Genomic DNA, 18,109 nt, shown 5'->3' with positions numbered 1-18,109 from the left:
AGTACCACCGTCAAAAGGTAGCAGGAAGGAAGGAGGGAGGAGAGGGATATGGTTCTTTGACCTTTAAGGACAGACCAAAGGTGGAATTTGCCGAGAGGAAACGTGGTGAGCTAATGGCTGTCCTTGCGTCCATGAACTGAAATAGCCAAAAATGAGATGGTGGGATGGTTTTTCCAATTCTTTCAAAGGAAATGTATTTTGAATACATACTGAATCTAAAATAATTTGCAACTCAATTTCCAACCAATTCACTGAACTGAAGGAAGAGATCAGAAATGAAATGAAATTCTAATACACATTTAACCTAAAAAGAAACTGACAGGAAAAAATAAAATTTCAGATGTTTTTTATTCAAAGGTTTTCAAAAGAAATAAAACAGAAAAAAGCTAACAATCTGATCAAATGTACAGTTCAAAAATGTCTTTTGGCGTTTAACAACAAGTCCTAGGAAAGAAAACTACAGAGTTATCTTGAACCGGACAAATAAGTTACCACTGGCAAGTTTGTGGCACTAGTAAAACAAAAATAAAAAATTAACTCTCTTGATCATATAGATATCTCTATGAAAATCTTTTTTTTTTCAATCTGTACAAAAGGTCTTTCTTCATAAATTAATTTTTTTATAATTTAATGGCTGTCTACTATGTGATGTTTAACTGATTTTTTTTTTCTTTTTTTATGTACAGAGGTTATGTTTCCCAAATCTTACCCAGACAAGTATGGCACTTAGTTCAGACATTTCTAGCAGCAGATTTTCCCTCCTCTCTAACTGAGCTATCAAATTTCTGTCTTAACTAATGCAAAAATATCAAGTAGTGAGAGACCCAGGTTTATAACGTACTAGGTACAAAGAGGGCGCTGCGTTCAGTCTGGACTTTCACAAAGCAGTAATATTCCAGGGAGCATAGAACCAATAATACCACAACTTTAAAAAAAGGAAACAAAAACAAAAACAAAAACACATTTCTCTTATGACTATGTAATTTTCACTAGAATCTACACTTCTCAGAGCAGCAAGGACTTTTGAAACTATGAAATGTCACTGACATCTATAATCAAATACAAGCATAAATTTTAAGAACTAAAAAATACTCGAAAGAAATAACTGCTTAGGCCTAGCTCCTGAGCTAGGAAGGATTTGGTCTGTGGAAACAGGGAGGGCCAGCAACCTGTCCCAGCACAAAAGAAAATAGACTCTGAGGTAGATAACTGATCACACACAGTTGACCAGACAAGTACACAGTTTTGGAAGACAACTTAATTTACCATTGCTTTTCAAACATATGCAATTGTCTTAATAAAAGAGCTTTAATAACAGTGAATTATCTTCTAGGTACTAAAGTAGAAATAACTGTGTATTTATGAATCAGGAATTTCATAGTTTCAAAATTGGGTTTTCTTTACACTGAACACTTGTAGTGATGATGTAAAGTGTGGCACTGCTTGGATCCAAATCCTCCTTCATGCTTTTTTTTGTGTGTGTGTCCATACATCAATTAAAATTAGAAAACCTAAATGCAAAGGTACAAAAAAGGCACATTCTCCTAACCGCAAACTGGTCCGGCAAAAATAAAGAGCACAGAAGATGTGATGCTGAGACTAGTTGGAGCTACTGGTTACTGGCTCTTCGGTCTTTGGTGAAGTTACCTTTAAAAGTGCCAAGTAATTTTTATTTCTCAAATTTACATAATAGAGAGAGCTAGTAGCCAATCATTTTGCTTCTATTCATATCTCAGCTTTATGTTTGAAGATAAATCCTTACTTTTAGCTTTTGCCATTTAGTTGCAATAGCAACATTTTTTTTTCTCGGTTTGCCAGATCTCAGGCGTCATTCTCATTCTAAAGCACTATCATTAGTATAAAGGAAGGACAAAACATTCGGTGACTCCCCTCCCCCACCCCCCACCCCCTGCCCCAACGCTACCTACACTAAATCTAGAACATCAAGTTAGTTTTTTTTTTTTCCTGAAAAAAGGCAAAAAAGACTTTACATTGCATCATACAGCAGATATCCTAAATCAGTCAAACTATCAGAGGAAACTGTTGGCGTACAGCCTTACAAACAATTCACCCTATTAAAAGTTCCCCAGTCAGAAAATGTGTTTCACACAAAACAGTTTTCCCTTCTTGCATTTCACTACCTTACACATTATGTGAAAAATCATTAAAAACACCTACTACATATTTAAAAAAGCCAAAATTTCAGCAACTTTTATTGACTACCTTTTAAAAGCCCTATGCTGCTGTTTTACAAGGCATAATAGACCAGCCCATTTGGTCAAAGCATTCTACATCATTAGTTTGAACTAACTTTTACTGAAACAGCTACAGCATCAAAAGAGTTAAGGCAAATTGGAATTCATAGAAAAGGATAAGACACTTCACACGACGTGGAAAGGAAAACGGAAAAAGCTAAGAAGAGAGACACTGGCGGTCACACTCTCACTGCAAGCACAGAACACCAGGGGTGAAGTCGGACTATTTAAACGTCAGAAAGCCCATTTCATACAGCGGGAAAAACACAACGAAACACAAAATGAACAAAACCACAAGAATCCGGTCATGCACTTGAGTAAGTCTTCATGGTCTTTGTGCACACCCAGAGAATTGAAGTTTTCTTTTTTTTTTTTCCCTTTTTTCTTTTTTTTTCTTTTTTTTGCATCATAACATTTGATAAAAATCTTTTTTTTTTTTTTTTTTTGCTTATTTTTTTGTTTTTTGTTTTTTACTAAAATAAACCTGTTCAGGGGAACAGCTACTAGATGAATTTAAGGGTTTTATGCACCTTATAGAACTTATAGCAAAAATAGTTTTAGTTGATTTCATTATAAATAACGTTTTCAAGAACCTGTGCAAAACTGTCAATAATTTCCTAAAGCACAATTGATCAGAAAAATCCATGATTGTTCAGCCTTCACAACCTTCTTCATGTAAGAACACCCTTCTGTACATCTGGAAGAGAAAAATATAAAAAAACAAATGCTCTTGTAACTGTTGGTGTAACAGACCACAGAGCTTTGTCAGTTCTTTCTTGCTTTAAAGACATATATGTTTGAGAAAGGATCTGCTCATCACTGGTGGTAGGTCAGTAAATGCAAGTTCTGGAACTGAGGGTCGCTTTCTATGTCCCGAGTCCACCTTTCAAATCTCAGACCTGCAACATACTTCACCAGGGCAATCTAGAAACCCAAGTGTTCTATGTTCCACACAGTTGTTCAATGTAATCTGCATGGCAGAGTGACAAGTTTTGAGATACGTGGTTCAAGTGAGAGTAAGGAAAGCAATCTATCAATCTAAGGATGCTCACATTTGATTCTGTCAAGATACTGCTAGTCTTGTAATGCTAGACTAAGCAAAATCTCACACTGTTTTTCCTTCAGTCTGTGAGCATTAAAATAATATAAATATAGGATATATATATATATATATATATATATATATATATAGGTATATACTCTCTCACACACACATATCTATCTATCTATCTATCTATATAAAAATGTAGGACAAATTTGGTACCTGGTATTCTCTGATTATGTTACTGATTCTGGAGGCAGATAGGGAGGGAGAGACAGCAAACATACATTTGATGTCAATATAAGGCACTGTGTTCTTTTTGGACAGAATACTTAATTTACAAGACCACAAAATCCCTGATTTTAAGATTTCAGCAACACTGGATTCCCTTGCCATGATTGAAGCAGCGTGACCAGACCTGAGTTGTTCTAAGTACCATTCTGAGAAAATCATCACAGCCTTTCCTTGACTTGAGCCCTACAGTGATGGACATGGTTCCCTCATACCTCACAGTTACTTATTGGGTTGAAAGGTATATGGAGAATGGTCATTAGAAGTCTCCACAGTCACCTGCTGCTGACCACTCGCCTCCTACAACAAAGCAGAACAGATGAGACATGTGAGCAATGAAATCCAAACTCTACTACCCAGATTGGACTGAGTCCCACATCGTAAAGACAAGCACTGCTTACAAGTGATTTTCTTAATGTCATATAGAGCCTTCAAGGTTAATTACTTCCCTAAGGAGTTTAAATGTCTGATAGACCCAAAGAACCTCTTCCAACTTGTAGTTGTCATCTCTTCACATCAAACTACAATTTATTAAACAAATTTCTCATCCTTTGGGGCAGATATGACTTGGACCTCAGTAATTTCAGATTTTACAATCTGAAATATACTATGCATATGCTGTGTATCACCGATGATACTCAGTGGGGTCTCAGACTGTACCTTATGATCAAACACATTAACAGGTCTGTGCTGAAAAGTATGAAGATACAGTGTAAATGGGGCAAAGACCTCGTCTTGTGTCAGTTCAGCTGGGCTTCTGCCACAGGTCAGGTTTTTGCTGAAGTAGTTACAAAGAAAATTCTTAAGATTTGTTTGTTTCAGCACTGCAGATACGGATTGTGGGTTCCAGTAACTGTGGTTGCCAATAACTGCACAAATTTAAATCATTTAGAGGCAAATAAAACAAAACAAAACAAAAAACCCTACCTCCCCTGTAATTCAGCCACAATCCTAGGGCTGTTTTTGGAATTGGAACCTACGGGATGTAACTAGCTGATGGGATCGACTGGGTAGATAAATTTCCTTAGAATTTCAAGGATATTTTGCAGGAAAACACTGTTTTCTGCCCAACTTGAATTCAAATGTCAGATTTCTTCCATATTAATATCATACTAGTCTCTTCCGTAACAAGAACTAAGAGTTATTTAGCTCTATTAAGTCTTCTACAAAAACAGGTATGATTTTTTATCCCTGTTAAATTCTGAAATATTTTTTCCAAGTATTTAATTATAACAGATTTTTATAATGATTATTATTGATATAATCTTTGGTACCAGGACCGCAATCTCCAGCTTTACCTTAATTTGCCTGGAAGTATCATTTTATAGGAGACAGGATAGAGACTTGAGGGGGTAATGAAATGTGCTACAAGCTTAGAAAATATTAAAATATTTCAGGGAGCCCTGGGGGTGTGGCTTGGATATTGCTATGTTAAGCTGTATGCAGAGAATTATATTTCATAGTTGAAAACAACTCTAAGCATACACTCCCTCTAAACTCAGTTCTTTATGTACATGTTTCACTTTTGATTTGATTCTTCCTTGAGTTCTGATTTACCCACTTTTGAAACTACTCATTGCCATGATGGCCACTGGATGGTGTGTACCAACCTCCACAGGAACTGCCGCCGTCTGCACGTGTGTGTACTGTGGCAAGTAGGCCCCTTGCATAGCTGACGTGGCAGGCATGTACTGAAAAGAAGAATACGGTCAGGGTGGCCAATGACAAGCCATGGGTGCAGATCATTACAGTTTCTCATCCTCAATAATTCAATATCACTAATGTGCTATTTTAATCTAGAAAAATTTCTCCCTCAAAAAACCTCATTCATTTCCAGCAGCTGCCTGAATTAGAATTGTTCCCATAAGTGGAGACCCAAGAAGTAAATGCCTTAGATCTTCAGCAGGTCACTGAAAAATGGGAAAAAAATGGAAAATGGACCCTTGCTTTCCTGATGCTGAAAATTATCCTTCTCCAAAGGCAGGAGAGATTTCTCATTCGATGTATGTGGCCCTGGTTTAGCCTTGACGAGCTGCTGCTGTTTGCTGTGAACGTAAGCAAAGAAAATACTACCCTTTGTTCTATTAAGTCACCACAGATATGGTCTCAATTAAAAGCCTTTGGTCATCTTACCATCTAAATGCTACACATATCAAACCTGGAAATTAGTCTGATATCAGCTCAACTCCATACCCAAATGCAACCCTGGACTTGGGGAAAAAGTCAATACTACGATTGTGATTCAGTGCCCCTAAAAACCATACAATTGGAAGTAAGTGGGGAAAAATCCCCTGCCTTTATTACCATGTATCACCTTCATCTTTGGCTTTATGAGACCAGGTCTGCCAGTGTGAATGAATGATACCAGTTATTAGGGCTACAAGTGGTCTTGTTTGGATGCTATATTCTGATACAGGAGAGACAGCCAGTCAGAGGACAGACTTTTAGCTCATCAATTAATCAAGAAATCTCTGAGTATTTACTATGTGGAAGGCAATGTGGGAGGTGAGAGGGGATCAGATATAATCTCTGACATTATAGAGCCTATAACTGATAAGGAAAACCGGGCTGCACGAATTTAGCCTCCTCTGTAAGCTAAGACACATGATATTAATTTGCCACCTACTGTTCCGGTGCTGCCAAGTGACAGATGACTCATTTGCTGGGCCAGAGGGCTGATCATAGACGCAGGCTGTAGTGACATGGTGTGCTCCATGGAGGGAGTTAACACAGCACCCTGGGGAGTCAGACAGAGCAAGTGAGACACACTGAGGGAGGAGCGGAATTCTGGAACCACCTTTTCCATAGGAAATGGCTTAGCCTGCTGCAGAACATGAAGCAAAAATAACCTCCCTTCAAACTTGTAAACTGTGTCATCTGCGATTTCTTAAAAATTGTCTAGATTGTGCTAAGACTTGTAAAATCTTTGTTCAGCTGTGAGACCTAGCTCTCTGACCAGGGGTCAAACCCAGGTCCCCTGCACTGGGAGCATGGAGTCTCAGCCACTGGACCACCAGGTAAGTCTCCCTGAGACTTTTCTAAAGAGCACTCACTTCATAGAAATCCCTCTCTATTAAATACCTCTCCCTTCCTCTTCACTTAACTGTAAAGCAAGCTAGTTCACGGGACTATGTGCTGTGACAGGAAACACAAACTACCTTGGGCTGGCAGGGTTACAAAATACTTAATTCATTTTTAAAGTAAATGACAGTTGATGTTTTATGCAGTCACAACACAATATACTATACTGCATATTATAAATACAGCATCTTATTTAAAAATGTTAAAAAAATAGTCATTTGATTCAAGGTCAGGCTTTTAGGGTCAAGATCACAGTCTTCATTCACTCAGTGTTTCTCAGAACTTGCAACTGTAACTTGGTGCCAGGGGAGGGAAGCAGATTCAGATATAATTAATAATCTAATTTCAGAATCTTTGACTTCATTGGAAAAAATTCTGGTCTTCAAAAACAAAATTAAACATAGCTGTAAAGCAATTACCTTCCAATTAAAAATAAATTAATTAATTAAATTAAATTAAATATAGTTAAAAACACAGAGGAGGGGTGAAAAAAAATCACTCATATAACCCAGCCTGTCTCTAATACATGGCTGTTAGCAGTGTCTGGGTAGCACTGCATGGATTCTGGTTTCCACATATTTTTACAGAGTTGCAACCAGGTTCATATAAAATACGAAACTACTTCATATTCTGGGTTTTGCTTTTTAACTTAACATTCCATTATTAATATTTACCTAACTTACTGCCTTGCTCTCATTATCATTTTTAATGATTACTTAATGGCACCCTAATTGTATATGATATTCAATTAGTTCTATTTCTGGATTTTTGCATCTTCTCTAATTTATCCTATTGTAATATTCTTACAGATTATTGCATTCCTCTCACTTCTGCAATCATCCAATTACCTGAGGATGCAATTACTCTGATACATCATACAATTATTAATGTTAGGTTTTTGGTATCACTGCGACTGACTCATTATCCCTTAAAAACAGTTATTTATTGATAGTTAGATACACAATTGAGGGTAAAAGCTGATGTGCAGGAACTTTAGTGCTAGTCTCAGGCAGTCTAAATCTGGGTGCAGAAAAGGAACGACTTCTCAGGCGGGTCCTTCTGCACACACTACTGCTGTCTCAGCACACACTACAGCAGTCTCAATGGTGTTCAACTAAGAGATGTGCTACCTGTCTCTAATAGGTAAGCCCTCCTCCCTCCAGGAGAAGATTACCAAAGGATGAAGATTCATGTCAGAGATAGTAGTTGTGTGAAAGTCGTTCAGTCGTGTCCGACTCTTTGTGACCCCAAGGACTACAGTCCATGGAACTCTCCAGGCCAGAAAACGAGTGGGTAGCCTTTCCCTTCTCCAGATCTTCCCAACCCAGGGATCGAACCCAGGTCTCCCGCATTGCAGGCAGATTCTTTACCAGCTGAGCCACATGGGAAGCCCAAGAATACTGGAGTGGGTAGCCTATCCCTTCTCCAGCGGATCCTCCCAACCAAGGAATCAAACCAGAATCTCCTGCATTGTAGGCCAATTCTTTACCAGCTGAGCTACCAGGGAAGCCCATGTCAGAGATCACTTGTTATTAATACATTTCATAAGATTTTTTTCCATTTAAAATTTTTTAATGTGCATCATTCAAAAGTGAGTGGTAACATGTAAATGACTCAGAAGTCTATAAAATTCAGGAGTTTCTTGCTGCTCTTCCTCATTCATCTGTAGGAGTTATTGTCCTAGAAAGCCCCCAAATGAAAAATGAGCCGATTTCTAGCATTCCTGAATAGGACAGCACAGAGTACCTGGGGTGTAGACTGCCATGAGCGTTTGTGTGGCTTAGTGGGTGGATGTGGGTAGATATATGTGTGGGTGTGTAGAAACACATGTGTGCATGTTTATACAGACAATATAACACATATAGATACATCATCAGAGAGCTCCTCTCCTGTGTTATCAACTAAACATGCTTTTTCTCCTTCTTCAAAGTCATCTCAGCAACTTCCTGTTCAGAACATGTCCCTGTTCTGCTGTTTCACATGCCTGGTCTAACACTGTGTAGTGTCCTCTTTCAGAAGCTGTCCTATTCAACACCCATTTATGATAAAAACTCTCCAGAAAGCAGGAATAGAAGGAACATACCTCAACATAATAAAAGCTATATATGACAAACCCACAGCAAACATTATCCTCAATGGTGAAAAATTGAAAGCATTTCCTCTAAAGTCAGGAACAAGACAAGGGTGCCCACTTTCACCATTACTATTCAACATAGTTTTGGAAGTTTTGGCCACAGCAATCAGAGCAGAAAAAGAAATAAAAGGAATCCAAATTGGAAAAGGAGAAGTAAAACTCTCACTATTTGCAGATGACATGATCCTCTACATAGAAAACCCTAAAGACTCCACCAGAAAATTACTAGAACTAATCAATGATTATAGTAAAGTTGCAGGATATAAAATCAACACACAGAAATCCCTTGCATTCCTATACACTAATAATGAGAAAACAGAAAGAGAAATTAAGGAAACAATTCCATTCACCATTGCAACGAAAAGAATAAAATACTTAGGAATATATCTACCTAAAGAAACTAAAGACCTATATATAGAAAACTATAAAACACTGGTGAAAGAAATCAAAGAGGACACTAATAGATGGAGAAATATACCATGTTCATGGATTGGAAGAAACAATATAGTGAAAATGAGTATACTACCCAAAGCAATTTATAGATTCAATGCAATCCCTATCAAGCTACCAACAGTATTCTTCACAGAGCTAGAACAAATAATTTCACAATTTGTATGGAAATACAAAAAACCTCGAATAGCCAAAGCGATCTTGAGAAAGAAAAATGGAACTGGAGGAATCAACCTACCTGACTTCAGGCTCTACTACAAAGCCACAGTTATCAAGACAGTATGCTACTGGCACAAAGACAGAAATATAGATCAATGGAACAAAATAGAAAGCCCAGAGATAAATCCATGCACATATGGACACCTTATCTTTGACAAAGGAGGCAAGAATATACAATGGATTAAAGACAATCTCTTTAACAAGTGGTGCTGGGAAATCTGGTCAACCACTTGTAAAAGAATGAAACTAGAACACTTTCTAACACCATATACAAAAATAAACTCAAAATGGATTAAAGATCTCAACGTAAGACCAGAAACTATAAAACTCCTAGAGGAGAACATAGGCAAAACACTCTCTGACATACATCACAGCAGGATCCTCTATGACCCACCTCCCAGAATATTGGAAATAAAAGCAAAAATAAACAAATGGGACCTAATTAAACTTAAAAGCTTCTGCACATCTCAGGAAACTATTAGCAAGGTGAAAAGACAGCCTTCAGAATGGGAGAAAATAATAGCAAATGAAGCAACCGACAAACAACTAATCTCAAAAATATACAAGCAACTCCTACAGCTCAACTCCAGAAAAATAAATGACCCAATCAAAAAATGGGCCAAAGATCTAAATAGACATTTCTCCAAAGAAGACATACAGATGGCTAACAAACACATGAAAAGATGCTCAACATCACTCATTATCAGAGAAATGCAAATCAAAACCACTATGAGATACCATTTCACACCAGTCAGAATGGCTGCCATCCAAAAGTCTACAAATAATAAATGCTGGAGAGGGTGTGGAGAAAAGGGAACCCTCTTACACTGTTGGTGGGAATGCAAACTAGTACAGCCACTATGGAGAACAGTGTGGAGATGCCTTAAAAAACTGGAAATAGAACTGCCTTATGATCCAGCAATCCCATTGCTGGGCATACACACTGAGGAAACCAGAAGGGAAAGAGACACGTGTACCCCAATGTTCATCGCAGCACTGTTTATAATAGCCAGGACATGGAAGCAACCTAGATGTCCATCAGCAGATGAATGGATAAGAAAGCTGTGGTACATATACACAATGGAGTATTACTCAGCCATTAAAAAGAATACATTTGAATCAGTTCTAATGAGGTGGATGAAACTGGAGCCTATTATACAGAGTGAAGTAAGCCAGAAGGAAAAACACCAATACAGTATACTAACGCATATATATGGAATTTAGAAAGATGGTAATGATAACCCTGTATACGAGACAGCAAAAGAGACACTGATGTATAGAACAGGCTTATGGACTCTGTGGGAGAGGGAGAGGGTGGGAAGATTTGGGAGAATGGCATTGAAACATGTGAAATGTCATGTATGAAACGAGATGCCAGTCCAGGTTCAATGCACGATGCTGGATGCTTGGGGCTGGTGCACTGGGACGACCCAGAGGGATGGTATCGGGAGGGAGGAGGGAGGAGGGTTCAGGATGGGGAACACATGAGAAATAAAAAAAATAAAAAATTAAAAAATTAAAAAAAAAAAAGAAGTTGTCCTAAAGAAATTCCTGTCTCATTTTAAGGCCAAGAACAATGTGCTTTCTCCTATGCAACGGATCTGTTTTATAAGCACTATGAGCTATACTGCTTATTAAGATTCCCATTTTGCATTGGTTATTAGAAAGCTTAGGCTCACTTTGTGGCTGCTTTGCGGTGAGCATCCAGATTATATTAGGCATCCTTAGTCTTTTTTGTGATTTTTGTTTTTTATCTTTATTTTTCAACATTCTAAACTCATGTTCTAATTCAACAAACTGGATTTTATGTATTTTTGAAAAATACATTCCATATACTACCTAATAAGGTGAAGTGTAACTCATTCAATTTAAAAAATGTAATATATATGTAAGTACAGTACATGCCCGTGTCACTAAAGAAATCACATTTGTTATTTACCCTCAGTGGGCATTACTACTTTAGTATTTAAAATTTCCATGGAGAGGTTAACACTGATGAAAAAACTCTAGGTCAATTCTGAACACTTTATATTTGCATTAAACAGAATGTAGACAAAGAGAGCTATTTCATCACAAGTATGGTTAAAAATTTAGCAATTTAAAAACTTTAAAATTTAAAAATTCAGTGGAATGATCTCCTATATTTAAATTCTCATGGATTGCAAATCTAACTTAATGTCAACTACCAATTTGTTTTAAGAGCTATTTCATCACAAGTATGGTTAAAAATTTAGCAATTTAAAAACTTTAAAATTTAAAAATTCAGTGGAATGATCTCCTATATTTAAATTCTCATGGATTGCAAATCTAACTTAATGTCAACTACCAATTTGTTTTAAGACGAGTTAAATGTACATTAAATGTATAATGAACTTATACATTCTCAATATCCCATATTTAACATTTCCCAAATACTTATACCACCTTTGCGCAAATGATTTAAACCCAGAGAATGGTTTTGAACGTATACATAGCTTACTTGAAAACTACAAAGCCATTAAGATGAGAAACTTACAGGGTGCTGTAGGATATATGGTTGAGGTTGCATCCAGGAAGGACTTTGCACCTGGAAAAGGAAGGATTTTGGAAGAGACATTGATTTCCATAGGAGCGCTACTTATTTCTCTAGAGCTCTTTTAATCATGTTAAAATCTACAGGAGGAAAATAAAGAAACAATACTATCAACTGATTAAAAGGATTTAACTTAAGGCAGTTAAGAGTTCTTGACAAACTGGTCACTCTGAATAGGATGAAATGATTATTTAAAACCAAGTTCCATCTGCCCACTGAAAAAGTATTTGAGTATCAAGCACCAAAGACGTAAAGGCAATAAGACATGGGCCCCACCCTCAAGAAATTTACTATCTAAGCAAGGGAGATAAACAAATAAACAACTCAAAGAAACAGTGAAAAGTGTTACAATCAAGGTAGGAACATAGGTGCTTGAGGAATAGAGAGGAATGAGAATTCATTCCAGCACATCTTACTAGAAACTAACCCTTAAAGTATGTGCTTATTTTAAGAGTAATCAAATTCAACTCCCAGGACATTGTATTTCAGAAATCTTGTCTGGTGGTCAATAATTTCTAGTTAGTGTGAAATATAAAAATCTGAAATTCATATTTAGAAAATTAAACTTTAGTAACTAGATCCTGACATCTACAGTTAAAAGGATATCTGTACAGTAGACCCTCTGGACTGAGAAATGACTGAGAGTCAGATTCTGTGGCATGGAAGAAAGCAGGGAAGTTTCTGCCACTCTAGAGAAAAGACTATTGGCCCATTTCTTGATACCCAAAGCTTTCCTGAGGTTAGATTTCAGAATAAGCTTGTCTCTTAATTCTTGAGAACAAAACCCTCCTGCATCTCATCCTCCACTGTTAAGAGGTTCTACAGAGAGGACATGGGGAAGAGTCATGGGGGAAGAATGGGTTGTGATTTACCTTGACAGCAGAGCCCCGATACTTGTTTTCTCTGGTTTCCTTTGCCACCTAAGGCAGACCAAAGTTAAGTGCTTCTGCCTCGTTAGCATTTCAGTTATCTGGACTGCAGCCTTTCCCCATCGGGATATTGGTGGTTTCTTCCAGATGCCAATTTCTCAAATCCAATTGTATTAATATAAGCATATAGTGGTTTAGTGGAGAAAGGCCCGCTCCAACACGAGCGCCAGGCCTTCACTGAAAACATCACGGGGAGGCGAGCAGCTCCCTGCAGACCCCAATTTGGGCCAGATGCACTCATCCGTGGTATATTTCTGTGGTCCTGATAATCTAATAGCTCATATCATCATGGGGTTAGGGAGCCATGACATCTAATCCAATTTTCTTTCTGAAGCAACAAATCTGCTGCTGTCAATTTCTTTTCCTCAATTTTCCCTAACTATAAAATGGGAATAATAATCTATGTTCTTTATTGATTCTTTATTCTCTTTTGAATCATGAATCCTTTTGAAAACCTGATGAAGGAAATAGACCTTTCCCTCTGCACCTGACTGCATACACACCAGTGACACTTAGCATTTTAGAGAATCACAGATCACTTAAATCCCATTTTCTGACCCCATTGGGCCCCTAAACTTATGGGGTTGAGGATCTAACAAGTAATGCCACTGAGGGCCAGGCAATTGGAACGAAATTCCACACGTATCTTAGGGAAACAGATTGTCCAGGAAAAGAAATCAGGCCTTTGTAATGAAATGCTGTTTCCAGTTAGGTCTATCAAATCTATTAACAACACTGGTCACCTAATTTTCTTCTACTCTATGAAATAATTTTGTGGCCAAAATGGTCATTGCCATTATAGTAAAGACAGAAAAGGAGGTTGTGAGAAGATATTCATAGCTGTAAATATCTACAGTGCATACACTGAAATTAATATGCACAATCTTTCATTTGCCTGAGAATATGCTTACTTGTCCCTATTAGAGGTTGCAAAGTTCAAATAGTTAAGAAAGAAGACTATCCTTTAAAATCAGATACAGGAATTGTTAATTAGGGAAAATGCACTGCAGCAGATCTCAGTGAATCTCAGATAGGCAAGAAAAGAAACAAATCTTAAGTTCAAAATCATTAGAGAGGGATTAAATGAGTGAGTGCTACACCGAGCAGATGAGCAGATCAAAGTAGCAGCGGAAGAAACTTAACAACCCAGAGATAAAAGACAATGAGTGACGGCTCAGAGAAAGAAGTGAAAAGAACCTAGAAGCTGAGGGAGGCTGTGAATGCTACTTTACAACTTCAGTTTTAGGGCATTTAAACACTTCTCTTTGTTATTCAGAGCTACTTTTATGCTTTTAGACAGAACCACCTTTGCTATATTGCTTATGTTGACCAATCCATTATTTTAAAAAAGCAGAATGGATATACTCTTACCAGCCAGTTAATCCTGGATGTAAAGTGTAAAGGACAATAATGATAATCATAGCTAACATTTATTGAGTGCTAATCATAGGCCAGGTACTGGGTTGAGCTCTTTACACAGATAATCTCCTTTAGTTGTTATCATAAGCCTATGAGATAGAAACTATTATTATCCCCATTTTAAAGATGAGGAAACTGAGGCTTATAGATGTGAAATTACACAGGTATTAGATATTACCCCTACCACCAAATCCAGGGTTACAATATGTAATTCAATTGTTTTAAAGACAAGAATACACAAAAGTTTAGTCACACAGGATCTCAACAGTTAACAAAAGTGTATTCCTATGTCTGTAACTGACTCCGTTGGTGTTCTTGTCTGGGCCAAGGTGGTGACCTTGTGAGAGGCACTCCAAAATGGGAGAAGAAATACATGTACAACCAGGATTCATGGAGAACAGGAGCTACCCCTCCAATAAAACCACATCAGTATAACCACAAGGTGCTGAAGGAGATCTTGGTTCTAAGTTGGAAGTGTAAGGTAAAACCTCTTCAAAAAATAACCTAAATGGGAAGCCGCCTCTCCTTTTTTGGCCTCAAGTCTCATTGCATTGCTCATTTCATGTTACCTGATAGAGACACATCTTCATTTATTAGCATATTTGCTTGCTCTTTTGTTAGTTTCTGCTGACAAATTAACAAAGGAACAGTGCAGATCTATTCCGTATTTTACCTAACGGCAATTCTCTTCCAGTTTCAATGTCTGGGACACATGGTGTCCAGCGGCAGGGCCTGTTGTAAAGGAAGCATCTGAGTTTGTCCCAATTCTAAAATGCTATAATTTCAAAAACTGACAACCATTTCCCTTTGTTGTACATTCTCCTAAACACAAAAATAAATCACTCTGTCAAATCAAAAGCAGCTAATTCTAAATTGGGTATCTGAGCTGCCTAACATTTGACTTAAAATTTCATTGTAAGTGTTCAAAATTTTAAGATACATAAAAACATAGCAGTGATTCACGGTTGGCAAGCTGTCATACTCTTGATGAATCCTTAAGGTACAAACCTGGTAGGCAGATACAGGAGACGCAATATAGGGTGTAATAGAAGTTTGAGTAATCATTCGGTTTGTAGCAATACTGTATGGTGAAGGATAAAATCTAGAACAAACACAAAAGCCTTTATTAAGTAATCCTTTAAGCACAATCATTCATGGAATAAACGTCTGATATTTTCCACCTTCACATTTTCCCTCTAGCTATTATGTATTTATCTTAATGACATACCCATTCTGTATAGCAGCTGTGGTTGGGTCATAAGTAAGTGTCATTCCAGCCTATGGGAAAGAAAAAGAAACATTCATCTGCAAAGGTACAAATTAAAAATTCCATTTCTCAGACTCATGGCAACAAAAAATGGGGATAGTTTAGTATTTGATAAAATTGAGAGTTTATGTTAGACACACGTAATTATAAACTCAACATGAGAATTAAGCTCTAGATTGGCACTGTACAACATAGCAGCCCTTAGTCAAAGACAGCTATTTAAACTTAAATGAAAAGCTGAGTCCCTCTACCATACCAGCTACATTTCAAAGGCGTTACAAGTGACTAGTGGCAACCTCTGGACAGTACAGACTGTAGAACATTCTACTGAATGGCAGTTCCTTAGACATTCTTGAACCAATATGTTACTTAAAAAAACCCAAAACAAAAGAACAATTTATTTATGGTTAGTATGGGGAAATGGAGGGCCAACATTTTTATTAAGAAATTGAGCTCTTTTTCTTTTTCTAAAGAACATTATTGAAAAGAATTAGGTAAAAAATACCTGAATGACAAATATACTATTTATTTTAATAATATTTAAAATAATTTCTAAATAAAACTGTAATTCTAAGAAATCATAACATTTAAGACCACTTGTGTGGTGGGCTGCTGTCCATGGGGTCACATAGAGTCGGACACGACTGACGCGACTTAGCATGCATGCACGCATTGGAGAAGGAAATGGCAACCCACTCCAGCGTTCTTGCCTGGAGAATCCAAGGGACAGGGGAGCCTGGTGGGCTGCCGTCTATGGGGTCGCACAGAGTTGGACACGACTGAAGCAACTTAGCTGTAGATGTGCATTTCTTACAGCAATTTAAATGCTTTATTTTTTTTTTTTTAATAAATGCTGCTAACTGGTAAACACGGCTGTTTCCACCACCTATTGTCTGTCGGGAGAACCATCACTCCCTTAGCTGTGTATTCACTGTGAGAAGTCCTCACGTGACACTATCTGGATAATGAAGTTTTAACCCTAGTCCCTATTTTAGAACTTGATAACCGTGTCAAGATGCTGCACATGTAACTACTCTCGTATTTTGCGTGATGACACAGCCCCACAGAAGTTTCAAGAAAGGACTTACAAGTCTCACCTCTCCTTCTCTGTGCCAGGGCCGTCCATTTGGGATGTATTTGTTTGGGTTCTGTCTCTTCTTCTGTCCGCCATCCGCAAATTTACACAATAACGGTTCTGTAGGAGCTGAATAAACAGGGAAAAATAACAGGAAACCAGAATTGTATGTGTCTACAAGTGGCAAAATGTAACTGAATTCTTTTTTTTTTTAAATAGGAGCAGTGTTGGTGCTTGAAGGGAACTAAGAGAATACTTCAAGGCAAAAGTTTATTCAGACCCTTAGAAGAGGACCCACTGGCGAGAAACAGTGCACAAAATGTTAGCTGTTTACTTCAAACTGGAGTGTAATAAAACATTTAAAGAGCTATTCCGAGGAGGCAAAGGCAGCCTTTGATTCACTCGGGTATTTCTTTAGGTGTGGGCCCTCTTCAACCCCATCCCTGTGAATCTTCAGATGTAACTAGGACGGTCACCCTCCCCTCCTCCACTTAAAAATGCTCCTGTAATTTTCCATTGTAATTCCTCAGAGAGGTCTTCACTTCCTCCAGGAGAAAACAAGTTCCCCTGTATACTGCTCACACTGTACTTTTTTTTTTTTTTATAGGCGCTTACTATTTATTCATACGATTTAAAAATTTTTAATTTTTAAAAAATTGGAATGTAACTGCTTTACAATGTTGTGTTACTTTCTGTGTTACAACAACATGAATCAGCCATAGGTACACATACATCCCTTCCCTCTTAAGCCTTCCTCCCACCCTCCCCTTCCTACCCTCTGGGGCATCACAGAGCACCGAGCTGGGCTTCCTGGGCCATAGAGCAGCTTCCCACTAGCTGTCTGTTTCACACATGGTAGCGCAGACACTTCAGTGCTACTCTCTCAGTTCACACGCCCACCCCCAGCCCCGCCACACTGCATTTTTATTTGGAGCATTTATAATACTTTGTGAATGTGGCGATCTGTCTGGTGTCTATCTCCCCTCCAGAGTGTAAGCTCCGTGGGGGCAGTGACTTCTGTTCATCCCTGTTACCTCTAGTGCCTAAGAGTCTGGCATACTGCAAGCACTTATTCCCTCTTGGGTGAACCAACGAATGAATACAAACAGGTCTTATTTATTCTGGGGCTGAAGCCGGGAAACAGCTATACCTGCCCACTGTCTTTAAAGGTTTTTTTGGGCCTTTAATCATCCCACTTGGAGTTGCTTTACAATATATCCGCCTCATAAAATGATCCCAAAAAACTGTCGAAGAAAAGCAAAAGGTGCCTAAGATGCACAGACTTTTCTCACCAGGGTTACGTCTTCATTAGCCAAAAAAAAGAAAAAGGAAAAAAAAAAAGGCAACAACACAGTAGGCCACCCATAACTTCTCC

The 18,109-nt window shown here is 37.8% G+C and overlaps 1 protein-coding gene across 15 annotated transcripts in view; it reads right to left on the bottom strand.

Moving 5' to 3' along the window:
* Positions 1-329: 329 nt before the first annotated feature.
* RBMS1 (RNA binding motif single stranded interacting protein 1) overlaps positions 330-18,109 on the bottom strand; it is a 221,839-nt gene continuing 204,059 nt past the window's right edge. For 5 of the 15 annotated variants that reach the window (XM_005202436.5, XM_005202437.5, XM_059874867.1 and 2 more), the window contains exons 7-15: positions 16,748-16,863; positions 15,621-15,670; positions 15,401-15,494; positions 12,917-12,964; positions 11,988-12,038; positions 6,215-6,325; positions 5,199-5,279; positions 3,804-3,888; positions 330-2,952 (exon numbers count right to left, since the gene is read on the bottom strand). In XM_005202436.5, the coding sequence (XP_005202493.1) occupies positions 3,811-3,888; positions 5,199-5,279; positions 6,215-6,325; positions 11,988-12,038; positions 12,917-12,964; positions 15,401-15,494; positions 15,621-15,670; positions 16,748-16,863 (629 nt within the window). In that variant the 3' untranslated portion in view covers positions 330-2,952; positions 3,804-3,810. 15 annotated transcript variants of the gene reach the window in all.

This window comes from Bos taurus, chromosome 2, assembly GCF_002263795.3.
Source record: "Bos taurus isolate L1 Dominette 01449 registration number 42190680 breed Hereford chromosome 2, ARS-UCD2.0, whole genome shotgun sequence".
Classification (NCBI taxonomy): Eukaryota; Metazoa; Chordata; class Mammalia; order Artiodactyla; family Bovidae; genus Bos; species Bos taurus.
Note: the sequence above shows the minus strand (reverse complement) of the source record. Positions and strands in the feature narration are given on the sequence as shown.